This window comes from Melanerpes formicivorus, unplaced genomic scaffold (assembly GCF_026170545.1).
Source record: "Melanerpes formicivorus ecotype bairdi unplaced genomic scaffold, bMelFor1.0.p_v2 SCAF_20, whole genome shotgun sequence".
NCBI classification, from domain to species: domain Eukaryota; kingdom Metazoa; phylum Chordata; class Aves; order Piciformes; family Picidae; genus Melanerpes; species Melanerpes formicivorus.
This window is the reverse complement of record NW_027142372.1, coordinates 845,276-872,960: the sequence shown is the minus strand read 5'-3', so window position 1 is coordinate 872,960 and position 27,685 is coordinate 845,276. Positions and strand designations below refer to the sequence as shown.

General features: G+C 39.3%; 2 protein-coding genes across 2 annotated transcripts in view; both read right to left on the bottom strand.

Moving 5' to 3' along the window:
• ESRP2 (epithelial splicing regulatory protein 2) overlaps positions 1-27,685 on the bottom strand; it is a 103,688-nt gene that overhangs the window by 70,887 nt on the left and 5,116 nt on the right. Inside the window, exons 2-3 of the mRNA XM_068150473.1 lie at positions 21,341-21,444; positions 1,513-1,576 (exon numbers count right to left, since the gene is read on the bottom strand). The gene's annotated coding sequence lies outside the window, so the exon portion shown is untranslated. The remainder of the gene's footprint in view (positions 1-1,512; positions 1,577-21,340; positions 21,445-27,685) is intronic.
• Positions 13,482-15,972, bottom strand: LOC137447194 (leukotriene B4 receptor 1-like). Its single transcript, XM_068150486.1, has one exon. The coding sequence runs from the start codon at positions 15,789-15,791 to the stop codon at positions 14,781-14,783; it is 1,011 nt and encodes a 336-aa protein (XP_068006587.1). The 5' UTR covers positions 15,792-15,972; the 3' UTR covers positions 13,482-14,780.

Genomic DNA, 27,685 nt, shown 5'->3' with positions numbered 1-27,685 from the left:
TTAACAATGGAAGCATTATTTATGTACACAGGCCCAGAAAACACTGGCCCAGAAAAGAAAGTAACTCTGTATGGTTTTTTACATGAATAATATCGTGATAAACCTTTGGAATTCCCACCTTAGTATGTCAGTGCTGCACAGGGTCAATAGACATGAAAGCTTCCATAACTTTTCCAAAAGTGCTTATGTTATGCTCAGCAATAGGTTGAGACATAGTTTACAGGAAGCAAACGTTATTATTGCAGGAGTAGCTCACACAGTGCTCAAGGACAATCGACAAGCTGTCACAAAGCAATTTGTTTTGTAGTTAGAAAGACTATTCAATTTATGCTTGAGCTCATGCATTTAGGAGGGTGAAAGGCAAGAAAAATGACATACAAAAAACTGAGCAAAATGAATCAGTTCTGTTTTATCAGTGTAGCCTTTGCTGTAAAATACTGAATTTGCTTTCATGTGCAAGTTAGGACAAAAGGAAAATTTGTGGAATTGTTTTACAAGACACAGGCTTAGCAGAACTTCTATTAATGCCTCACTGACACAATAGCTTAATTCTATCTTTTTTATCCCTCTTCCGATATTTTATATTGTAGGCTTCCTTCTTTCAGCATCAACATGACAAAGGTGCTGTAAAGCCTCTCAGAGGGGGGACCTGAATTTCTGGAAGATGCAGCTAAAGAAACAAGGAAGAGAGCAAACAATGAAGAGAGCAAACATGAGGGTGGTTGTCAGAGAAAAAAATAACACAAGAGTTTTTAAAATCATTATGCATGTTGTAACTATCAGGGGAAACTGTGGGGAGAGATATATAAAGACATTACAATGAACAAGTACACCAAAAGCATCAGTGTAGCAGCATGATGTACATGAGAAAGACAATCTAATGGGAGGAGAGCTGCCATAGAATCAGAAAGTCTTGATTCTGTTTCCAAATTGCCAACCACGGTTCTAAAAAATCCTAAAGAGGTTTCTTAATCTACTACACTTTCTGCCTGTAAATTCAGAAAGAATTCTTATCTGAGAGGCAACGTAGGAATATACAAGGCTGTAAGTCATCTTCAGACCTATTAAGTTTCATGCACTGGGAGTTAACCAATTGCTTCCATACAGCCAGCTCTCTCTACATTCACTAAGAAGTACAGTAGCTTCCCTTTTCTTCCCACATCTCACTGAAGACAGAAACCTCTTGGTCCTAGTCCCAGCCTGAAATCCTCCAAACTACAGCCCCAACCCTTTCACACAACATGGAATTGAGGTCCCTGTGCTACCTGGTCTATAGCATGAAGACATGCTGTTGTTCATCTGAGGGTGTCTCCTGTTCGTTGAGATACAGATGTAAGATGCTATAGAACTGGAGAAGTTTAAATACTTAGGCTGACAGAAGCACCTTCTGAACCAAATATTTGGCTAGATCTGTGACACCAGGAAGAAGACAAATCTCTGACTCAGTCTATTCAACAAGAATTTTAAAAAATCAGTGAAGAAGTTTGGCTGTTAAAAAATGCTGTCTCTTACTTTATTCCTGAGGCTTTTTTTCCCATGGTCACCAGTGCTGTCTTGCTTTTTTCCATTTTTCTTTCTGGGGGAGGAAAAAAAGAGAGGAAAAAAAAATGTAACTGGAAAAATACTCCAAATTAAATGTTATTGAGAAAGTAAGCAAATATAGACAGAACTGTGTTGTCCAATAGCAAACATCATTCATAACAGAGAATTCAAACATTGTAGCCCAAGATGCAGCCAAAGCAACTACAGAAGGCAGCAAACACAATTATAGAGCTACACGAGGAATGGCAATGAGAACAAAAGATATATTGTTAATAAAAATGATGGAGTGGGAAGACTTATTAACAGTCACACACTGAAGGAAAACATCAAAGCAAGTATTGAGTGAATTGAGTTCAATACAAAATAAATTAGCTGTAATACCTTACATTATGGAAAGTGATCAGAATCTGCATTTTCAATTTTTAATTGATCAGTGGCATTCACCATTTTCTTGTTTATGGAGACTTTGGTTATATATTAAAAATCCCCCTGCTTCTTTGATATACCTTGTTTGTACTTTGATATACCTCAGTCACAAAGGCTTTGTATGGTATTCAGTCCAAACAATAAATTTAGCCAATTTAATATTATTTTTTTAAAAATTCTACTGTCATGGCTACTTGCACCTATCAAATAAAGTTTGAGCAAAAGGTGAAATAAGGATTCTGTTGCCTTTAGGCACAGATGTATAAACAAGTTACTACAGGGCATGCTAGGATGTGAACATGCAGCACATCACATGCTCTGCAGGAGCTGTCTGCAACCTGCTCTTTCTCTAGTTTATGATGTGCCCCGTCCCATGTGTGACTACTGTAGGTTATAAAAGAAATAAATGCTAGAGGCAATGAGATAGGTGTGTACCTAAAACTGAAAGCTCAGTGAAACAGCTGTGTGTCATCTGCAGCATCCACCCAGTTCAACATACTGAGCAACAGGCTGAAAAAAGCAGAGCCGTGAAGGCGTGAGTAACTTGTCAGCACAGCCAGCTTCCCATTGGGTTCTTTATTCTACATGCAATGATTCCTAATGGGCAGTCCAACTTGGAGACAATGTCTAAGCTCCTGAAGAAAGCTGTCCATGATAAATACCTGAAACTAATGTAATACCATAGATAAATATGTGATAGACTGAAAAGGAAATTGATTTAGATCACAGAATCACAGAATCACAGAATATTAGGGGTTGGAAGGGACCTCAAAAGACCATTGAGTCCCACACCCCTGCCAGAGCAGGGTCACCTAGAGTAGGTCACACAGGAACACATCCAGGCAGGTTTTGAATACCTCCAGAGAAGGAGACACTAGGTATATAAACAACGTAGCCTTCACCTCCTTTGGCTTCTCTGAAGTACAACTTGCCCCAAATGAAATTAATCTACAAGAAAATCTGTCCTGTACTATTGTGCTCTTTATTTCTAAATGGAACATATACAAGCAATGTGAAACATAATTTTAGAGGTCTGATATTAAAACAACAAATCATGACACAACATACCAGAAGACGTACTTTCCGAGAGTAAAAATTAGGGATGATACAGCAGAGTTCTTTAATGGTATTAAATATTAAAGACTGTATTAGTGAAAAAGTGCATTCCTAATTTGTTACAAGTCTGAGTCTACAATGGTTTTTGGTTCTAGTCTGAAACTAGAACAAAAAACACTCCTTTTGTTCCATGGGCTTCTAAAGCATTTAAGACAGCCTCTGGGCTCATTTCTGAAATGAGGGATTATATGTGATGGGCATAACCCACTACTTATGTATGATCTTCTCTGTAAATACAAGAATAATAACATAGGATTGCAGTCTGACCTCTGAGAGATGCTGAAATCAAATGTGTAAAGAGTAGGTGGTCACTCTGAGACTGTTATTTTTTTTAGTTCAAGCAAAATGGTTTTTCCAGATAAAAACTGCTGTTTGAGATTGCTTTGTGACTACACAGCCCTTGCTTTTGTATAAAACATCTTTAGAGACTTTTGCAATCAAAAGCTAAAACTTCTGCTTTCCTTAAGATGTGGGAAGCTTTGCCTGCAAAGGCAATTTTTCATATACTTAATATATACTTTGTATACATAACTATTTGTTAATTCTAACTATACTCCGAAAAAATGTTAGCACTTCAACTTTAGTGCATCATTTTAATGGAACTTTCTCTGTTATTGTTTCTCTTTTATTCTCAAACCAGGATGCCACTTGCAAACCCCTGCTAAATTTTATTACACATCAGTTTAAGGACTCTACCTTCCTGAAATGCCAATTCAATAAAAAAACCAGCAAAGTCTTTTAACAATGACATTTTGGAAGTATTTTTCCTACCTGTGCTGCATTGTTGATACTTTTGTTAGACCTAGAGTTAACTATGGTAGCATATTATTACACTTTTCTAATTCTTACCCCAAGACTTGTGTCGCCTTGAATACCTCCCTCCACCTTCCATTTTCCTGGCTATTAACTGGAGCAATGCTAGCACAGACTTGTATCACAAACAGCACAGGCCCTCTCTGCTGCGCAGAGGGCTTTGCTTGTGTGCAGGTCATCAAGCCAGCAGAGGATCACAAATCCACTTTTACTTTGCATTTTGACCATGATGGAATTTTTACAGAAAAGTTTTACATTAAATACAAAACTAAGCTCTTTGTCCAGGATCATCAACCATCTAAAGTTTCTAGGAATGTGAATTCTACTCAGAAAACAAAACAAAACAAAACAAAAATCTTCTGAGATACAGGTAACGTTGAGGCATTAAAACGAGTGCCCTCCTGACCCCCAGCTCATATCCTGAGGCAGTAGATAGGGTTACTCCATGCCATTGCCTTAGCTTGTATAACAGGTCATAAAATTAAAGCATTTTCAAATTCCTGCAACACTACTTATTTCCATGAACACCTGCAGCCCTGGCTTCCATAGGCCAGTTATAAATTCAGAAGAGAACTATTCCTTCATTTTCATTGCCTTTCTTACTATGGCAACCTCCTGTTTTCTTTTTGATTCAATGTAGTCTCTTTAACTTTCTGGCCACTGCAAAGAAGCAATTTCACATTTTCTGAGATACTTATACAGGTTAAAATCCTTCTTCCTTAAAGAAAAAAGTATTTTTATGCTGTATAGCTGTATTTGCTATCATGTAATCATTCATTACACATACTAGAGCTAGATAATTAACAGTTCAAAGCAATTCACGGTGTTCTAGAAAAAGAGATAAATTCCAAGGTTTTCCTGCCACTGAATTTTTCAGTAATTACTATTTCTTTAATGTAGCTCTTTGGAGAAGTGGGAAGTTGCTAGCTCAAGAGGTTTATCTTGTGATTCAGATATTTTTTTTGGGGGGGTCCAATTTACAGCAAAATGCTGATGTAAGGCAAGTTTCCAAATCACAGTTTCTCACGAGATCAGAGACACCATTGTACTTCTCCTTAAACAGGAGTGATGGTGAGCTACTTCATGTCTGCAAAGGGGAAGCAGAAAGAAAAGGAAGTGGTTTTAGCTAAGACAGTTAAGGGGAAAAATAAGCCTGTGTTTACACTTAGCCTGAAAGTATGAAACTTCGCTTCTCATGTTTATCTATGCCATACTCTGTGTGTTTAATTTTGCCTGTAAGCATAGAAAACACAAAGGCATTTCTTTGGTATACAAAACATGATGGCAAGGTGAGACATTTGGGGTTGTATCTATTCACCATAGTCTCACTGTACTACTCTGATGTGCTGAAAAACAACTAGAAATGAGTGCATCTGAAATCAAACTCACCACTGCAGCACTGGGAGGTCTGGCACAGTGTGAAGCCATATGGGCAGCTCCCTGGCCTGCCCTAGTAGGGTCCCAGCTCCTTCAGAAAAAGTGTTTCCAAGCTCTCCCAAACATTTAGGAACTAAGCAACTACAACAGCAGTAGAAGCACATATCCCCTAATGTGAATGTCTGTGTGAGGAAAGTGTAAAACAGAGCATGCTGTCAGGTCAGTTCAGGCTGCTCACCTGCCGCATCTCCCTCATCTACCAGTGAAAAAGGCAAGAAAATGCTCTGTGGGTTCCTCCAGCAGCTTCATTCTCTTTGATATAGTTTAATACTTGTGGATAGCACCATTAAAATAACATCACTACCTCTCTGTAAAACTATCGGTGTGCCTAAGGCTAACTATATAGCAGCACAAAAAGAAGTATTTTATAGCTAATGCAATATGAAATTGTTGCTTGTTGCTTGGGAAATGAATCATTATGTTTTTAAACACATACCAAGCATTTTTTTTCATTTGCTATTGTGCTCTGGACACAATTTAAATTTATTTAACCAATGGCATTCATCAAAATGAAATGAAAGATCATATCACAGAGCCAATCCATCAGTTACACTGGGCTATTTAATCATCTGGTTAACTCCAGCTGAAGTTCAATGATCCAGAGGTGAAATTCTCAGAGCGGTCTGTGGTAACATCTTTGTGATTATCACAGTGTAGGCTCTCTTAGCTCCTCTGCTCACAGAACTTCCATCTGTTTCCAGTGGTGAAAAGCTAAGACTTAATTTTTCATATCTCAAAAGCAGCAAAGTTTCTTCCTAGGCTCCAAACAGAGAAACTGGGACAAGACTTGAAAACTTAAGGAAAGAAAAAGTGGTAGAGGTAGGAAAAAGAATCTGAAGTTCTCATATTAAAAGCCTTCTTCAGGTGTAAGAATAAATTTACAAGGACCATAAACATCAGTGAAAAAGTGGCTACTTTGAAATGTTAAAAGGCAAAGCCAACATCATGTTTTGAGGCTCCTGTTTATACAAAGCTGCCCAACTTAAGTCATTACATAAAATGGCAACTGAGGCTTGTGGGCATTATTCCATGAATAATTTGCATATACTCATGGATAATTCCCTGAATAATCTTTTCTTTGGAGTTTCTACTGCCTCTGAGAATCTAGCAGGTCCCTGAGTGCACTAATAACCCTTAATGACCCTGAGCAACTACAGCTGAGGTCTCCATTCCACAGTCCCTGCCCATAGGTCCTGGAGCCCATATAAACTGAGGGCCCCCTTCTCTCCTTTCTCTTTGGCTATGTTGATACAGGCCCTGAATGACCACTGTAGGCCTGTTTGGTGGTTGCTGGGGTGTGTCTGATTCTGGTTAGTCTCACTGGATTTGACCTTGACCATGACATACAGATTTGACTTCTCAGCTTGACCCTTGGACCAATCCTGTCTACAGAACAAAAACCAGGAGCCCTGAGTGAACTTACAGAGAAAGAAAATCTTCAGTTTTTGTATTGTTTTGATCATGACAGTACAAAGAAAGTTAGGTAATGTAAAAAGGCCAGATTTTAGTCTAATATGCAATGCAATTCTTACAATAGAAAGAATATTATAGGTCAGATGTGGGTAAAACCCTTCAATTCATGAACTTTTTTTTCTAGAATTGTTTATGAGAACTTCAGCAAAATAAATTTCTTCTCATTCTGATCTTTTAAAAAGTAGGAGGGAAGGGAGGCCATCCAGAGGGACCTGGACAGGCTGGAGAGGTGGGCACAGGCCAACCTCATGAAGTTCAATAAGAGCAAGTGCAGGGTCCTGCATCTGGGTCGAGGCAATCCCAGGCACAAATACAGGCTGGGCAGTGACTGGCTGGAGGATAGCCCTGAGGAGAGAGACTTGGGGGTGCTGGTGGACAAAAAGCTCAACATGAGCTCTCAGTGTGCACTTGCAGCCCGCAAAGCCAATCAGATCCTGGGCTGCATCAGGAGAAGTGTGGCTAGCAGGTCGAGGGAGGTGATCCTCCCCCTCTACTCAGCCCTGGTGAGACCCCACCTGGAATACTGTGTCCAGTTCTGGAGCCCCTATTACAAGAGGGATGTGGAGGTGCTGGAACGTGTCCAGAGAAGGGCCACAAGGATGATCAGAGGGCTGGAGCACCTCTCCTATGAGGACAGACTGAAGGAGTTGGGGCTGTTCAGTCTGCAGAAGAGAAGGCTCCGAGGTGACCTAATTGTCGCCTTCCAGTATCTGAAGGGGGCCTACAGGAAGGCAGGGGAAGGACTTCTCAGGATATCAGGTAGTGATAGGACTAGGGGGAATGGAATGAAGCTGGAGGTGGGGAGATTCAGGCTAGATGTGAGGAGGAGGTTCTTCCCCATGAGAGTGGTGAAACCCTGGAATGGGTTGTCCAGGGAGGTGGTCGAGGCCCCGTCCCTGGGGGTGTTTAAGAGCAGGCTGGATGAGGCTCTGTCCAGCCTGATCTAGTGTGGGGTGTCCCTGCCCATGGCAGGGGGGTTGGAACTAGATGATCCTTGTGGTCCCTTCCAACCCTGAATGATACTATGATACTATGATACTATGAAAAAGGGAAATAAAAGAGGATTAAACCAAGCCTTGTTCATACAGGTACTCTAAAGGCATTGCATACAGAAACTAAACATTGCAGCAGAGAAAAAGGGAATTTGGAACCAAATTGCTTTTGAGTCTGCTTTCTGATTTAATTTTAACATGTCTGGGTGTTTTGGTTCTTTTTGAGGGGGCGTTTTTGTGGTTTTGTTTGGTTTGGTTTTGGTTTTTTTTTAAGGCAAAACTTTTGTTTCTTTTTTTTTTATCATGGACATACTTAAGACTGCAAAAACTATTCCTACTTTTATCACAATGAAATAAAGACCTTTTGCAACTTTTTGAGAGCACCTCAAAACTACCACAAGCCTAGCATTCAGTACTCCTTCCTGGGATGAGATATGAGCTATTTATGTTCAAGAGGCAAGGGCTAGTTCAACATGCTTATTGATGGTTTTGGTAGTAAAAAAGAAGTCACTTTTGGCATAGGCTTTTCACAAACTGACATGAGGTAATTATGCTCTGCCAAAAATTCTCAGCCTGCCTAATATGAAATAGGCTTGGCTTCCTAAAGAGTAAGAAAAGAACCAAGTCCATTCTGAAATGGTCTTAGATACTTAATATACTGTTGTGGGGGCTTATAAACCTTTGTCTCAAAGACCTCAAAACTACAGTGCACAACTCAAACAATGAATAAAGCACCTCAGCGTTTGTTTCAGTGACTTTGTCTAGTAATGAGCCCAAACTTTTTTATATGGAAGAGCCACATGGTGGCAGGAGAGAACCACAAGGCATACATATTGCTCTGCTAAATGCTGTCTACAGTGTAGCTGAAGGTTTGTGGCTTTACCTTTAAATCTCATGGATGAGCAGAATTCGTTAGTTACAATGTTTAAAGAAATGTTAGTGACTTCTAAGTTTCTGATGCTACTCACCAAGTTCAATAGGGTATTATACAGTGAATAATACAGTAGCTGCTGAAGTTATGTAGTACAGTTAAGATACAGAATCTGCAGCATGATGTTAGATTGTCTGCAACACCACATCTTAACATCGCATGAGGAGTCGATGACTAGAAGTGATTTTCACAGAGCTGTTCTCCAACTGTTACTCTGTTAGTGACACCACCAGGTTAACAACTGGCCATAAATGATTCTTCAAATCCATAATTCTCAGAAAATTAATTATTTAGCTTTTTTATTTATTTATTTAATTTTATTTTTATGAAATGTGCTACATCCAGAGCAGGTCTGCTATACACAAGTGAAAAGAGAATTTTTTTCCCACATTGTGATCTACTAAGAGCAGTTCTAACTACTAATCCTATTTAAGGAGGACATACAACTCACTTTATGGACATCCATAATTGCAAGGCACTAATGTTTCTAGACGTCCCTGTACAGTCAGTGCCAATGGAAACAGTGATGGACTTAGCTGTACACACTGCTAGTGGCTAGAGAATTGCAGCCAGAACTGGAGCATAACTAGTTACCTTCACAATCAAGATGCAGTTCAGGAAGCTGATTTCTATTAAATTTAAGTGGATTTTACAGTTGTAGCAGATATGTAATCTTCCTAATTTGTTCAGTCTGTCCCTGAAGACACTGTAGCATCCTTTCCTTTAATTCCATCACTTAAATCACTGGTCATGCATTCCATAATAATAATTTTCTTTCAACTTGGACGAATCCAGTTTAAATTGTTGAAACCTTGCTGAGAACCACTAGCATGACTTTTAAAATAATTGATTTAAGGGGAAAGAAGACTCTAAGGAATCAAATAGCATGTGATTCCATTATCTCCATAGCAATCAGTGCAAGAATTTTCTTACTACTGTAAACAGTGTTGTAAAGTTTCTGAAATCACAGGGGCCACCACAGCGCTGGTCACACCCTTCTCTTAATACTAAGAGGAGCAGCACAATCTACTTGCCCTCTCAGAGGACAGGCTTACATCTCTCCAAACTGTTTTATTGGATTTTTTTTTCCCTTTAACTTATTAACAACCAGCAGAAATCATGTCAAGAAGTTTTCTAATAGCAAACTGGTTTAGTGATCATCTGACCTGATGTAAAAAAAAAAGCCTTTACAAAAATTGAAACTCCCTTGCAACAGCATAGTTCTCATTTCCCTCTCCCTTTGGTTGGTTGTGTTTTGTTGGTTTTTTTTTTTTTTAATTATACTCAGCTTTCACAGCTGAACTTCTCAATTTCATTCTAAGGCTGTATCCTTCTTAATCTTCACTGACTTCACATGCTTTTTCACTTGTTAATATAGCATGAATTTGCTTTATGCAGCATGATCCTACTAGAGCAAATGGGATAAATTCTTGATGTATACTCACAGAAGGTTCACAGTGAGCTTCAGGCTGTGTAAGACCTTAGAGATTCATGTTAGGGGATTATTAATTTTTATGAACATGAGAAATTCAAACCATTTGGTCACCTCCTAGTACTCAGTGTTCTAAGCAGTGTTGCATTGATTCCACATAATGTTCTCTGTACTTCAGTGTAATCTGAGGTGATTTCACTCAGGTGACTGGATCAGTCCTCTTGGTTCACCCTTTCTCCTTGCTGTGTCATGAGAAATAGCTGGGCGTTGCAACCATCAAGACAGACTTCAAAAACAAGCCCTGAAGAGTTACCAGGTAAGAAGGGTCTGAGTATCAACAGCACTTCTCTCACCTCTGGGTCACTGCTTTGAACTAGACTGAACAATCAAGCAAAGTCTTTGCTTTCTATCAGTCTTCAAGTATAATCTTTAAGATGGCTATGTAATGCAGTCAACAAAAAGCATTAAGTATCGGTATCGTAAGAGGCAGCATTTTGGACCAAGTCTATATCAAGCCTTGGGTCTGGCTGGGATTCAGTACTTTAGAACACAAGAATATCTGCTATCCATCGGCCAAATGGGTCTCTGGGGATCCCTGTAGTTTTATGATGGCACACATTGGTGCAGTAGTAAAGCTCCCTACACTTACAAGCCTGATGTACATCTGGTAAAGGAATCACAGAATCACCAAGGCTGGAAGAGACCTCAAAGATCACCAAGTCCAACCTGTCACCACAGACCTCATGACTAAACCATGGCATCAAGTGCCACATCCAATCTCCTCTTGAACACCTCCAGGGATGGTGACTCCACCACCTCCCTGGACAGCCCATTCCAATGGCTAATGACTCTCTCAGTGAAGAACTTTCTCCTCACCTCCAGCCTAAACCTCCCCTGGTGCATCTTGAGACTGTGTCCTCTTGTTCTGGTGCTGGTTGTCTGGGAGAAGAGACCGACCCCCTCCTGGCTACAACCACCCTTCAGGTACTTATAGACAGCAATAAGGTCTCCTCTGAGTCTCCTCTTCTCCAGGCTAAACAATCCCAGCTCCCTCAGCCTCTCCTTGTAGGGCTTGTGCTTGAGGCCTCTCCCCAGCCTCGTTGCCCTTCTCTGAACATGTTCAAGTGTCTCAGTGTCCTTCTTAAACTGAGGGGCCCAGAATTGGACACAGGAGTCAAGGTGTGGCCCATCCAGTGCTAAGTACAGGGCAAAATGACTTCCCTGCTCCTGCTGGCCACATTATTCTTGATGCAGGTGAGGATGCCATTGGCCTTCTTGGCCACCTGGGCACACTGCTGGCTCATGTTCAGCCAGCTGTCAATCACTACCCCCAGGTCCCTCTCTGTCTGGCAGCTTTCCAGCCACTCTGACCCCAGCCTGTAGCTCTGCATGGGGTTGCTGTGGCCAAAGTGCAGCACCCGGCACTTGGATTTGTTGAATGCCATCATGTTGGACTCTGCCCATCTGTCCAGTTGGTTGAGGTTCCTCTGCAAAGCCTTACTACCCTCTAACAGATCAACACCTGCTCCAAACTTGGTGTCATCTGCAAATTTGCTGATGACTGACTCAATCCCCTCATCCAGATCATCCATGAAGATATTAAAGAGGATGGGGCCCAGCACTGATCCCTGGGGGACACCACTAGTGACTGGCCGCCAGCTGGATGTGGCACCATTCACCACCACTCTCTGGGCTTGGCCCTCCAGCCAGTTCCTAACCCAGCACAGAGTGTTGCTGTCCAAGCCATGAGCTGACAGCTTGGCCAGCAGTTTTCTGTGGGGGATGGTGTCAAAGGCCTTGCTGAAGTCCAGGGAGACCACATCCACAGGCCTCCCCACATCCACCAGGTGGGTCACCTGATCACAGAAGGAGAGGCAGGATTTGCCCTTCCTAAATCCATGTTGGCTGGACCTGATCCCTTGGCCATCCTTCAGGTGTGCAGTTATTGCTGCCAATATGATCTGCTCCATAATTTTCCCTGGCACTGAGGTCAGGGTGACAGGCCTGGAGTTTCTAGGTTCTTCCATCTGACCCTTCTTGTGGATGGAAGAAGCAGTCAACCATGTCATCAGCTTATAGTTCTACGTTCACTCTTATGGACCAAATCACATCCTGGCTGTGTTACCAGAAACATGAAATCTGTGCATATTGGTGTTTTCTAGAATTAACTCTATTGAAAAAAATGTGAGAATTCAATCTTAAGGCAGGGAATTAATGCTATCTGCTATCAAAGCACAGAAGTGAAAAAAATAGCTGACATACTACTTCTGGTCTGTTGATCGGAACAAACAGTCTCATTTTTCAGTTAACTTAGGTCAGGTTTCCATGCTAGATACTGTAATTTCAGTGGAAGAGCAGCACTTGGTAGTAAGGGATTCTGAATCTTCAGAGTAACAGCTCTCAATTCAAACCTGCCCTAACTACCATTTCACTATTCCTTAGGATGTATTCACTGATCTATGGCTGCTCCTAGTTTCCCTGTTAAGGTTTCTGGATGCTGGGCAGGATGCAGCCTGAGCAGAAAAGTTCACTTGTCTGTGAGGATAAAAAGGAAAGGGGAGGGGAGGGGGGGGGAAAGTCTGACTTACCCATTGATTTTAAAAAGCAACAAAACCAAAACCTAAACACCACTGCAGTAGACAGCATTGTACAGACTATGTATCTGGCTGCTGAACTCTATTTATAGTCTGTACTGGGTTTGGCATATCTGGGCACTTTGCATGCAGCCAGTACTCCCCAAAGGATTCCTGAATAACACATTGCACCAACAAAAGAAGACTACTTAATTCATGAGGTAGATGATGAACATGGTTAAGGGCTTAACTCAATTCCTACAAAGATCAACTATAGCTAGGTATAAGGCACAGAGCTCTAGAAAGAAAAAATCTGGTCAGGTAGCTTGTGCTGGGGTCCTTTCCCAACCTGTCAATTGTGAAATTCTCAGCTCCCTGTGGCTTAAAACTCTAGTTCAGTTGCAGTTCTCATGTGCTTATCACCTCATCTGTTCTGTGGTGGTGTTGAACAGTGAGTGACTCCTATCTAAAGAACATATTGGGAAATACATCTTCACTTTTTTATGCAGTAGATAACTAAAGTTGCTCCTTTTATCATGAGGTAATGTCACATGGCTCTACTGAATATACTAATGGCAATTAAAGAGACATTTCTGGGGTGAAATCCAGAGGATTTCATCTGCTGCTTAATCTTTGCTGCAGCTGGTATGGACTTTTCTTCTGTTGAGAAGAAAAAAATAGTTTTTTGTAATAAGCAGGAATAACAAACACAAGTCCACAGTTTAGAGAAGTAGTATTCTGTTAACGAGTAAGGATTTTACTTCCCCATATTTATTTCTTTTTACAAGCTACACTAATACAACTCAAATATCCTTAGTTGCTGCATGCTCATTTTGGCAATGAAGTTCTAGTTAATATTTGCAATTTCTTTATAAGAGATACATGACATGGCTATTTAGCATCTGCACAGGAAATTACAATGTTTCTTAGTAATCAGCAGTTATCTTGATCTTATTACAACTTTCCCACTCAAAATTACGCAAGTGTAAGCATGAAAAGTGTTAGGCACTACTGAAATAAACACTTCAAAAGCAAACACTTGATGTCATGCCATTTTTCCAGTGAGTTTGCACACATTCACAAAACTAAAATAAGGTCCTTGCAAGCACTAAATGTATTTATTTCTTAGGGCAAAGTGAAGTTCTTACGATACTGGACAACTTTGTACTGCTACCATACTTACACGAAAAAATAGTACCAAGGACCTCTTCTGTCACCAGAACTTGATCTAATTTCTCTGTAATTTAACAGATATCTTGGAAGCTTAACTGAATCAAACATTTTGAGGGTACTCACAGTGCATGTATTTAATATATCAATAGTTTAATTACCACTGGAGTATGCAAGGTATTTGACATCAAATACAGCATGAAGTCTCTAACTGCTTGCCATACAACACAGAAGTCTTGTGCCTCTTGGGTTTTGTTTCTCAAGAGGCACGTAACAGTTCACATTTAACCTGGTCAAACCTATTAACAGAAGATAATTCAACAAATGAGCTTGCCTGTAAATAGCTTATTACTTTCAAAACAAAATAAAGCACTGAAAAAAGATAGCTTTAGATTTTCCATCTACCCAAGAGCTTTACGTCATATTAAAAATTTTCTTGCTCATATCAAGAATTTAAGTATGCTTACTTAAAACCTTAGATTATAGAAGGATCTTTGAGCATTGAACACTTTTTTTTTTTTTCAGAAGGAAAACTTAGTCTTAGCTTTCCAAGCCTCCATTTTCCACATACAGTCATTATCTGTTTTCTGCACTCAGATTTTATAGAACTCACAAGTCATTTTAATGGAAAAGAAAAATGCTGTATCTCTTACAGCATGAGCTTTTAGCCACCTTGTTGAGGTTCTTGGCACCACAGTGCTAATCTCATGATGTGCACACTAACTTTAGAACTGAACTAGGTTGTCCATGGCAATTCTTTCATAACAAACAAAACCAACCCAAACTGCTTAATAAATGAAATGGAGAACACAAGGAGAAAAGACTACTGAAGGAATTACACAAAACCACACTATTTATCAAATGTATATTCCTTGTTAGAGATTTTCTGTGCTTCCCAAAGACTCTTCTTGTTTGGTCTCAGACAAACTTTTTTTCTTGCCTTCCTCTGTTACAGTATGACTCATCTGTTCAAACAGCTTTGATATCTTGCCAAATCTCAGGTGATTCTGAAATCTTCGTGCCGCAAAAGCATAAAGTAGAGGGTTAATACAGCTACTGATGAATCCAAGCGCTCCAGAGATGTACACTCCTCTGCCTACGATTTCATCCAGCGCCAAAGACATTTCCTCGTTAGAGAGTTCTATTTGGACTGAAATAATATCTAGGATGTTAAAGAGATGATGAGGGAACCAGCATAAAATGAATGCCACCACAATGCTGGCAATGAGGCGTTCTGATCGCTGCTTTGATTGGTAAGTCATTCTGGTTATTCTTCTTGCAACACACACATAACAAGTGCAAATAATTAAAAAAGGGATTGCAAATCCTGCAAGAGTCTCCAGCAAAAGATGGGACACTTTCTGTCTACTAGAAGAGTAGTTGCGACATGTGCACTGTAGGCTGCCGTTCATTTCTTCTGTCTCTTGAAATGGAATGATAGATGTGCCAAAAGCAATAGACAGGAACCAAATGAGGAACACAATTATTGAAACCTTTTCTTTTGTTTTGTACCTCTGAATTGTGAAAGGGTAAAACACAGCCATTAACCGCTCCAAGCTCAGTGCTGTAATTAGAAATATACTTGCATACATGCTGCAGTAAATAATGAAAACCAGTATTTTGCAGAAGACTACTCCAAAAACCCATGAGTCAGCAAAGGAGTAAATCCAGATTGGTAAAGTAATCAGTACAAGGACATCTGCAATGGCCAGGTTCAAAATCAACAGGACCGAAGGAGATACTTTCTTCATCTTTGTACAAATAGTCCAGATGACGATGCAATTTCCAGGGGCCCCAATAATAAATGACAAGCTCAGTATTATGCAGGCTACTGACCTCACAATATTCCATGTTGAATAGACACTGCTTTCCTCAGCTTGGCTCATTCTGGGAGTTCTTCAGTTTGGCTTGGTTGCAAATATCCCCAGTGCTTTGCACTCTGCTTTTGAGGGTCTGAATGAACTACCCAAGACGAAGTTCTATAACTTAATCTCTGCAGACTACCACGGCAAATGAGCTCATATCCTAATGTTCACTCTTAACAGGAACTGCCATACATGGTCAGATGTCTTGTTTAGGAAGCCTAGGCATTTTTGCACATCAAGCAAAAAATGCAGTGCAGCACCTGTTTTTGCTTTTAGTTACAGATCCATCAGCAGATTTTAAAGCATGTTGGTGGTCTTTAATAGGGGTGGTGCCCCTGTTAAAGTGACTTGCTACTTTGTAAAAGTTACTGATCAGCAAGTGAGAAGAAAGAAACCTTTTTTTATGTTGTTCTACTCCTGTTTGTATAAATAACTCAACATTTTATTTTATGGAAGTGGCAGATAAACCACAGATCTGCACTGTATGTTTGATGTGAATTTCCAAACATTAATGTACTTACTGCCTTCATGTAATTATTTTTGTTTTAAATTAAGCAGTAAAGTTGATTGTGCTTTAGAAACGTGATGGCATAAAGGAAATCAACATTTGCCCTATTGTAAGAATGTACTGGTACAACAAAGTGGATGGGAATTGTATTTGCAGTGCCCTGGGAAACTGCAGTCTTGCAGCCTGGCCAAACATTCCCCATGAGAATAATTTGGATATAGGGTTATAGGACAAAATACTCAGGTAATGTATTAAATTGTCCTCCTGCTGTGCCAGCAATAGGCTATGACATGATAACCTAGAAAACTTGTAGTCAGTGCAGTGTTTCAGTCCTGTGGTAACCCAAAGTTCTCCAGTGTCTTGCTGAAGAATACAGAAGAATTTAGTTATCCTTATGTCAAAACATTTTCTTTTGAAGTTAGTTTCTAAAAAGTTGGAGGAACTAAAATAGCAGCACCCACAGAAGTGTTCAAGAGTCACAGAAGTGAAACTGGAAGGGTTATTTTCCATGAAAAGAATGCACAGAAAAAGGGGTTATGAATGACTCAAATTCAAGACTGTGATACAGATTATTTCCTTAAGTGCTGAGGTAGAATTTTACAGGACTGGCAAATGTAGTGAATAATATTAAATTGAAAAGTATGTTTCACCACAGAAAAAGGATTGCAACACCACCCCCAAATCAGCTTAGCTGTTTTTGATCTCATAATAGTGTAATGAGATCAAATGCAAATCCAAAATAACTCCACTGAAGTCAAGTATTATGTTTTCAAAATGCTATTTATGTAATAAAGATTTTCATTTGGACATAATCTGATACTTGATTCCAGTTCCTTTTATTTTTAACTACATTGAGTGTAAAATGGGCTGGAGAAAAACCCAAGCCAGTTGTTTGTATTCTAAAGGGAACTTCTGGAAACCACTTGTAAAAATCCACTTATGAGAAAAAGTGCTGGGCAATGTCTCTTCCTCTAGTGAAATCACCATTGCATGAATCATTTCTCTAGAACTTTGGAAGGGCTTGCTTTATTTCCAGTGCCATATGTAGGGTGAACTAAGTTGCAGGCTTTTACTGAGGGGAAAAAATAAATTGAAGAAGAGATGCACAGTACCTCTTGTCATATGATGCCACACAGACAGGTAGGTTCTTTCAGGTAAAGCCTGAATCTAGATGATTATTCATGTATCACATACTGAATATTAAGAATTTGACCTGATCTGCAGAGGGCCAAGATTGACTAAAAAAGCCTGGGTAACTAAAGACTCTAAACAGCAGGAAAGTTCTACTGGTAGCTAAATATTCTGCTTAACTGAATGCTATGATAATTGTTGATAATTCTGTAACAAAAACCAAACTAACCATAAGAAATTTGAGGTAACAATAAGCTATGCTGATACTTAAAATTATGTCATAATTAAGCTCTAATTGTAACTACAACCCTGTGCCCAGTCCTCATTCTGACAAAGACTCCTGAAAGAACCTGTGTGCTCCTCGTGTAATGCCTCTCTCAGACTCTCCTCCTTAAAACTTTACTTTTGGTGGCACAAAGCAGTTGTTTGTACTACTGGTATCAGTGTTAGTACAGTTCTAATACAGTGGCTGAACATCTGAAGTTTCTGTCCTTACACTTTTCAGAAACAAGTCTTTCCACTTCAGCCAAAGTCTTGTTTGTTAAATGGCCTCTGCCCCTGGCTGCATTTTTCATTTAAACATAAAAACAAAAGAATCTCAGAATTGCAGCAACAGCCTGGGAATTCTCTTTCAAAAAAGATCCCAGACAGGTGTTGAAATGCAAGACCTCCTTGAGTAAGACTGTGAAGACATGCTACTATACTTAATATCACAGAAATTACTTAGTATTAGAAGGGGAGCATGCTTCTGAAGAGCTACGCACAACTGTGAAAACCTGAGTGCTTGTAAGATGTCTTGAATAGTCTCCAGAAGTGTCTGTTACTTGTCAAATCTATACCAGTAGTATACAAACTTAAAAGGAAATTTAAGAAATATTTCCATTAACCAGGGGAGCAGTGTGGCATGTTCCATAACATGGTAAACACAACAGCAGCTAAACAACTCCGTATCTTATAGTGATGAAATGCAGGTGGGGCTTTTAATGCATGAGCATGCAGCTGGACTTTGGACCTCATGAGCTCTGGTCTAATTTGGTCTAATTCTATTAAGAGCAGGGATATTAGGCTGCATCTCTGTGGTTTGTTTTTTTTTTTTTTATTTAAAGAAAGGTCTTTATCTGTGAATTGTTGTGTGCATGCTTATTATACATAGTGCAACAATTCTACCACCAACATGGGAGGCTTTCTGTTAAATATCACCTGTAGATTGGCAAATAATTTCCAAAAGCATTCCAAGATCAAGAACTCTGTTATTGCTATGAAATGTTTTGAACACAATTTGCTTTAGATTAAACGTTAGGAGGATGTCTCAATCCTTCAAAGTATTTGTTTCATTGGATGCATGCATGAGCTTCCCTCTAGTGGATGGTCTGTAAGTTACACTGCCACCACATTTTCAGACAGCTGTGTTTGGACCACTAAATGTAAAATGGATATTTATAGCTTTTGCAGATTTATTCTGAGAATTGGAATTTTACTTCAAACTGCTGAGAGTCCCTGGGCAAGCATCCACCCCTCTGTGCAGTAAGAGCCTGCCTGTAACAATTACAGAGTGGTGGTGCTGAGGAAATCCACATTTTGTAACTTGTGTGAATAACTGTACCAAAAAGACATTTTACATCTTCTCTAAATGTTGTCTTCAGAAGGATTGATGGATGTTTGGCTAGTATGTGGTTGTACATTAATGATTAGCAAGTATCATGTATCTGCTGTGGTGCCAGAAACTGATGTTATTAACCTTGTTTGCCTGCCAATGCAGAAGGGAAAAAGTTATTAGTCTAAACCCCTTAGTCCTGCAGCTACTGAAACAAGGCAGGTATCCACAGGACTGCAATAGCTGTCCAACAACAAATTCAAAACAAACATTAACAAACTGTTAATGACAGTGTGGATGCAGCACACTTTGCCTCGATTAGAGAACTATGGGCTAGTTGATGGCAATCCGAATGTTGTTTTCTTGACTACAGGAGGATTTCTACAGAAACAGAATCTTATGGTGGTGTGCAGCAGCCAATAATGCCTCTGCTCTGCAATTACTGCAAAGGAAAGTGCAATGTAGGAGAAGACATGTACCAGACACTTCTAAGCTCTTGAACTGTTTGTGACAGCAGCCCATGAGGTAGTAAATACAAATGAGAACACTCTTAGTGCTTCTTTATCACCAGGGAAAATAACTTAGTGAAGAGCTGCCCTGAGATCAGTTCCAGAAGGTAATAAAAGATGTGTACCTTGCATTACAAATAGAAAGTTTGAAATATTCTGTGCCGTGTGCACTGCTGTTAATTAGTCTTCTAGTACTGTTACAAAAATGATATCTCTTTCACAGCTGAGTAGCAAATAACAATAGTTTTATAAGACTATCCAGAGAAAAGATTCTCTCTCTGTTCTGTTCAGGGAAAACTGCATTATAACTTGCACTTGTTATATGTGCATCGATACAAGTTTACCTGTTGGTACTCTTGTCACCAAAACAGAAAGAACATGGGCAATCAGAACGCATTTGCAGCAGCTGTGAAACTATTCAAATATATGGTGAAACATTTTCCTCATACAGACATACCAGGTTCATGAGAGAGCAGAGGTGCTAATTAAGATAGTGGAGATCTGTATTTATCATTCTGACTATAAGCAGGTATATGAATAATAATTATGCAGAGATTATGGAAAAAAAACCCCGCCTTTTCTCAACATTATTCAGAATGTATGTAGTTGTAATTATTCACAGTACAAGCTTTCAAACAGTAATTGTATTATTTATGTTACAATTTAAGGTGACAGTTTGGCCTGTTCTACATCAGCTAGCACTAAGCTGCTATTTGTACGTAGACAAACTGTTAGTCAAAATCCTTATCTACACTGGTACATCTGACATCACAATTGCTACTGGGTAAATCAAATACATTGCTTATATATTCTTCCTTTTGAGTAATAAACTAGTGATGTCAAATACTGCCTTGATGATTTGCTACCAAATATTACTTGATTTTCCTTTATTGTTTAGCTAAACCTACTGCTACTCTCCCCCCATTTGCTTGGGTTGCATCTGTAAGTTGTATTACTATAGGATCACTGTCTAATTGTTATTCAACAGTGCAATGGGAGTCAATCCTTATCTGTGTATCTCTTAGTGAAGGACCTGTGATTAAAAGAACCAAACCTGTGTGCATGTGCTGCAGACAGATGGCAGCTGTGGCTCTGCATGTAAACGTGGCATACAGCATTTCCTATAGCGTACTCTTGCGTAAAACGATCTGTCCGTGTAGTTATGCGTTTTCAACACAGGGTGGCACTGGGGAACCATCTCCACCACCTCCCTGGCCAGGCAGGTGTAGCATTTCTCTGCACGTGGGGCAGTTTTCAAGGCTGAGACCCACAAAATTGATTCTTTTGCATGTGAAGGTTAGATGATCGTGACTTCAATTTCAGTGTTGTTTCTAATTTATTCATATAGACAAAAATCACGATATCTTTTCTGTCTTGCACATCATGTTATTTCTTAACACTTCTATATCTAGCTCCCTTATTCTATGTCCACTTGCAAAGTTACATTCTGCTGTAACTAATACAATAAAGGCAGCTCCCTCTGCAACAGAAATAACTTGGAACCTTTTTTTTTTCCTGTGTCTCTGAAGTAACAAAGTTTGGCAATTATATTAATTGCTCCTTCAGTGTAGTTTCCATTGCTGCGTTCTTGTAGTCTCTTTAAAAAGCAGATCAAATTGCAAACTCATGCTGTGAAACAACCCTGCTAAGCGGATTTGAACAACTTCCTAGTCATTTAATTCCTTTAATACACAAGCGTTGAGCTTGAGCTCTTGGTTTTGTGATCTTGCATCAGAAGGCTGGTTAGCTGTGCTGAGAGTAGAGAGACTGTACTGATTTCATAGAGATGTTAGCTAAAGAACTTGCAGAGGAACACTTGCACACTCACCATTCAGTATTCAGCACACCTAGTAGGTTGTCTTGAATATCTAGAGAAGCTAGCACCTTGTACCACACTGCTCTTCAGAATGATCTTGTCCAAGCATTCTTAATCTGAAATACAAAGTAGAGAGGATTGATTCTGAGACGCCACACAGAGCTACAACAGACATGTACAGAGCACAGACATAATGCACTGTACAGAAAGTGTAAGAGATGCAATCTTCAGGCACAGGTAATTTTCTCTCTCTGTGTAATGTGATCTATTGCTTCTCCAAAATTTTAATTTAATATTAGAAATGGCTGTGAATGATGATGACATCTCCATTAATTGAAGAAGAACTTTTCACTGGCAGAAAGTGTTAGCACCATTTAACTTAGTTGAAATTCCAATTATTTATGGATTTTAATAGAATGTAAGGCTAATAGACTCTAAATCATCTGATCTCCTACTATTCTTAAATTTGACTCTTGAGCCTAACAACATGATCTAGGTTTAAGCACTCTTATTTCAGATATTCTAGTGCTGAGTCAGACCAAAAAGTCCTCTTAACCCAGTATCTTGTCAGTGGTGGCAGCCAAAAGCAGTCGCCTAGAGAAGAATGTAAGAACAAGCCATGTGTAAATATACTTGTCCCACATATTCTCTGGCATGTGGACAATGACAGCTGAGGAGCTTCCTGAGTCAGGTATGGTTACTCTAATAAAGCTTTGTGGACATTTACTCTATAGACTTCCTAGGTCTATCCTTGAACTCATATACACTATTAGCACTGCAGCTTTCACACCTGCTGTTTGAAGATCCACCTCCTTTTGTTTATTTGCTGGCCTCATCTGGATCCCCACAGCTCACATGTTGGAACAAACAGTGAATAGTTGATCCCTGGTCATCCTTTCCATAGTCCTTATTTGATTAAACCCTACATTTGTCAGTTATTTCTTATTTCCAGACTGAAGAGTTCTTGCATACAGGATCACTCCCTACATAGAAATGATTCCACTGTCACCTTTCTCCCTTCATTCACTTTTTTAATATTATCTTTGAGACAGAGGAGCACAAGTTCTCAAGTTCGAGTTCAATTAACTGCAGTGTGTGGCAGATGGAGAAAGAGGGAAACCAAGTTACAGGGAGGCTAAGATCCCTCATCTTGTCTTTTTGTCTGCTACAGTGTAAAAATGAGGGCTTGGTTCTGTCAAATGTAACTTTATATATATATATATATATATATTTGGATTAGTTTAAACTCAAACCACAAATATAATAATTAGTTTTTATTTTCCTCAATATCAGTTTATGCTCTAGCATTCAGAAGACTTGGTTCAAAAGGTCACTGTGATGTGTTGCTCTTTCTTCATTTACTCCAGATGCTCCACAACCATAGAAATCCTCATGTGATGCAATTAACTTGTAATCCTTAAACCATAGGTTGTCCTCTATGTAGCAGAGCTCCGTGTCTGTTTGCTGGGTGTCTTATTCTGTGCTTAAACTGTTGCAAGTCAAGTCTTGTTTAAATGCACCGTTATCTGGTGCTGCATGAAGGACAGTTTTAAAAACTCTGTATGTTATTTTTTTCTTGGCAGCTTTGTGTTTTGTTACACTTATCTGTGTGGGAAGCAGTTAGTTCTCACTGGTATTGAAGGTTATCTCTTTAATATCAGTTCTTCCCCTGCACAGCAAATGTGTATTTTTTTTTTCATGACTGATGTTTTTCTATCTTTTGAGTGGCTACATCTTAACCAAGTTGTGTGGCATCCAACCACAATATCACAACAGTTATTTCTCTAGCTCTGCTGCTGTGGCTCTTCACTGGATGGGCTTCATGTTAGAATGGCACAATGTTTGCTCTGTGCAGCATCTCCTGATACTGAGCAATGAGTTTGTTACCCAGTGAAAAACAGACTACATGGTAGGGCAAGCATGGCTAGACACTGCTGATGAGCATCATCTGATGAAATTATTAAAGGTCCCCCTCATGATAAATTACAGATCCTGTCACAAATTTTACCCATGATCTAGTTCTCTGATTCAGGTGTTGAACAATGTTGTGCTGAATCTGTAGTTCAGGAGGTTTGCTAGGTTATTTTGTCATCATTTAATACTGTTCTCTATACAAGGTTATACAGATATCAAGAGCATGACTCTAAAGCACACTTACATGAACTTAAATTTGGAACATCGTTAGCCTTTTCGTTACCTGAGCACTGTCACTTGTAAGCACACCAGAATAAATCAGTGCTGTCTGGCAGCTTGCCAAAATGAGGAAATACCTAATAAACCAGTAGGAGACAGGATCTTTGACAGAATTGGCTTCTACTAAGCAAGGCATCATTGCCACAGCAAAACTGTTCTCACAAGTTGTGTTAGGATGAAATCCAAGTGGAAGAGTTGAAATTGCCTCATGATGCTATATCCTTTAACAGGAAACCATGAGACCAATTTATCTGCCCCAGCAAAGCTCATATGTTTCTTGCTTTCAGCAGCAAATTTGTCTTCATGTCATATGATAGCCCGTTCTTCAGCTTGTAATCTGAGCAGCTTTGCTCCCAAACATTGATAGCCAAATGATTCTTACCACACCATGAAGAAACTCTTCTGAGTGTTATTCTAGAATCATACTGATGAAGCACAGTAGCAAGATTTAAAGCATCTCAAGCCATTTATATCCTGTCATTTAAAAACAAAACAACCCAAACTTGTTCTGCTAAATCCCTTCTCTCGAAGTAGTATGTCTAGTCCCTGGCAAGCTTCCCCTTTCTAATATGTCCACAAACACCTCTAAAGTACTCTTTTTCAGTCCAAAATGTGACCAGTTAGTTCACTGCCTCTTGTTTAAAACTCGGGTGTTAATCCCAGAAATGAGTTAAATAAAATGGTGAAAAAATGTTAAAATTGTCATTTTACATTCTGCTTGTATTATTTGCCTAACAGAACTATCAGAATAACTGTCCTGATTTAAGTCTCATGCTGGCTGTGATTTGAACACAATGATTAGAATAACAACCTTCAGAAGTCCCTTCCTATAGTTTTGCCCTGACTTGTTTCACACAGGCTGATGCAACACTACTCATGATGCTACCGATTAAACCATTTTCCCATGATTAACCATTTCCAACTGCTTGTGTCCCTCAGCTTAGGAGGGAACTACGTCCTTACAGGAATCATCAAGCAACACTTTTTAACTGAACATGCCCAGGGGATGGAATAGTGTGTGTCTGTTGATAATTCAGGTGCATTAGTAAATTATCTCTCTCTTTAGAAAGTGGCATTAGCCAAATAGTGTATCAGGCATTTATTTTTTACACGCACTGACAGCAGAAATTCACATCTGAGCAATTAATTTTGCTAATCTGCTCTGCTTTTTTTTCAAGAGTAATTAAGAAAGCTCAGTAGAAATTGGGTCACTCTTATTTAGTTCTGAACAGCAGTCAGTTTTCCTACTCATATCTAGTTTTTAATGTGATATGTGGATCTGAAGCATAGAAAATAAATATTTGGTCTATTACTACATCTCTACATCCAAGATAACTACATCTCAGTGGGATTGCATACTCCAAAGAGCCATAATTATAAAATGAAGGGGAAGAAAAATCTTTACATATCCTTTAAACAGTTAAGCTCCCATCAGTTATTTTTTCAATGCACCCACTAAAGAGGAATTCTCAGGTTGTTTCTCACAGGCTGAAGTGAAATCTCTCACCAAATATGATCAGTCAGCTGCTTTTCTGTCCTTCAGTGTTTGAACTGAAAATGAGTGAGTGAAACCTTTGTGAGACTAGACAAAGACCAACATTCTCCTCAAAAACTTTCTAAATGATTGACATAATTTTCAGTTCTTCTGGACACATGTTTCCATAAATGGATTCACTTTTGTCGGTAGTTGCTTGGCTCTGGTCTTTGCAGCATTGTATCTTCTCAGCAGTAATTTTCAGCTAGCAAATTTCCTAAGCCCAGTATTTCTCAGCCACTTCCCTGACAGTCTGCCCAACTAGGGTACCAAACAAGGTGTGACACTGGATGAAGCTGCTTATTAAACACCAGAACAGTGGTCTCCTTGCCCTTTCATTACAGGTGCCTACAATCCTGAAATGCTGCTGTTTGACTCATACCACATGACAAACAAGATTTTTGCTGCTTTCCTTGACAAGTATGTCACTGTGCTCTAGCCACTCTTACACTCTTGTAAGACATGCTAGCCTTAAAATAACAGTATGCTGAATTCTGCTTTTCTCTAAATCTTCTCTTCACCTGAAAAGTGCCTTGCCTGCAGATCAAAACCACCTTGTTAGCTTTTTGCCTCAGAGGGCACAAACAGTTTCTCTGCACAGCAAAAAATTTCAGGTTCTACCATTCACGCAACATGCTGGGAAATTGTTGCAATTTATGGGAACTTGTGCAAGACATAATCTGTCCCTGAGGGTTCAGCCTACTCAGTTTTCATGACATAAATATATTTCCAAGTCTTTTCCTCATATATTCATCCCACAGAAAATTCTATCTCCTCTTTCCATCTTCCTGTGATGCCTTTTATTATCTTTTTTAATTCCTTATTTTGCTTAGCTTCAATTTGAAAATTCTTCAGTGGTCCAGCCCACAACACCCACTCTGAGTAAATCTTGAACCAAACTCCCAGTTCATAAGTATTAGCATTCTGGCTAATAATTCCTTATTCCTAGATTCTAACAAAATTATCTTTGAGTAGGAATTCTGCAATTCAGTATATCAGTCATTAGATAAACACAGTTTACTATCAAGCCCTATTACATGGATGACTTAAAAAGATCAACTGACTTGCATTAGCACATCATGAGCCAAGAGAGTAATATGATCTGTGTCATACAGATTAAAGTTTTGAAGATAAGATCAATGATAGTGATATGCTGATTATGGATATCCTACCTTGGCTAATGGCTAGGCCCTGATATTTAACACTGATATTCATATGAGCCTGCATTTCCATCTTCCCTCTTCCCTTTTTTCTATCTCTGTTCTGTAACCAAATATAGCCTGAAAAGCATGGAGGAACCTACATCAGGTCTTGTTTATAGTCCTGCTGCTAGTGAGCAGCAGTGTTGGAACAATATGGAGGTGAACATGATGTGCTGAGGAAGCAGGGAGAAGGTAAAGGAAGGGAAAGTATCTTTGCAACCCTGGTTCAAATGCATGGCAAATTGTGTTCTGTGACTATGCTACAGTGCTTATACACAATTACTGCTTGAGTTTAACAAGTGCTGTTTAACAAACACTAAAAACCATTTAAATCTGTCCAGTAGGGGATTTAAAAAAACCCCAAACATCTTTGCTAAAGGTAAAAAAATCAAACATCTCTTTAGGCAGCCCAGAGGTGGAATTCTCCTCCAGCTAATTTAACAAAACTGAGCTATAAATTGAACTTAATCTGGCATATTTATGGAATCATCTATATTTAAAGTTTTACTGCTAAGAAACATTATTACATAACCCAGTATAGCTATTTAAAGAAAAACAAACAAGCAAACCAACCAACCAAAACCCTAAAGAACAACCAAAACAAACCCAGCATCCTCCCAGGGCACACTCAGCTGTTACAAAAAAATAGATGTTTGTGACTGCCCACCTTTCAGGTCAGCTGCAACATATGTTATTACAGGGCAGTTACAACTGTACTAAAATCAAAATACATTGTATAGGTCTGACTGACTGAATGCAACTGGGCCTCAAGCCAGCTTTGGGAAGGAAATGATTAAACTTACTTTCTGCCTCCTGAGTGGAGTCTAAAGGCTGATGATTATTTAAACAAAACCTGAAGAATTACCTTGACCTGCAGACAGTGAAGGAAGACCATATTGTTGCTGTATGGTTTTGTTTTGGTGTTGCTTTTTCAAAACAAAATCACATTTAAGCAATGGCCAGGATTCCTGATGATGTAGGAAAATTTAGAAGCACAAATCTGTTGTATCAAGCAGCACTGGAAATCATTGGGGCACAGACAGAATTATAAAGGGATAGAAAAATCCCAGCTTCTTTAAAACAATCTGTATTCACTAATGAATAGAATAGAATAGAATAGAATAGAATAGAATAGAATAGAATAGAATAGAATAGAATAGAATTAAACAGGCTGGAAAAGACCTTTGAGATCATCAAGTCCAACCTATCACCCAACACCATCTAATCAACTAAACCATGGCACCAAGCACCCCATCCAGTCTCTTCCTAAACACCTCCAGTGATGTTGACTCCACCACCTCCCTGGGCAGCATATTCCAATGGCCAATCTCTCTTTCTATAATGAACTTCCTCCTAATATCCAGCCTAAACCTCCCCTGGCACAGCTTGAGACTGTGTCCTCTTGCTCTGGGTGCCTGGGAGAAGAGA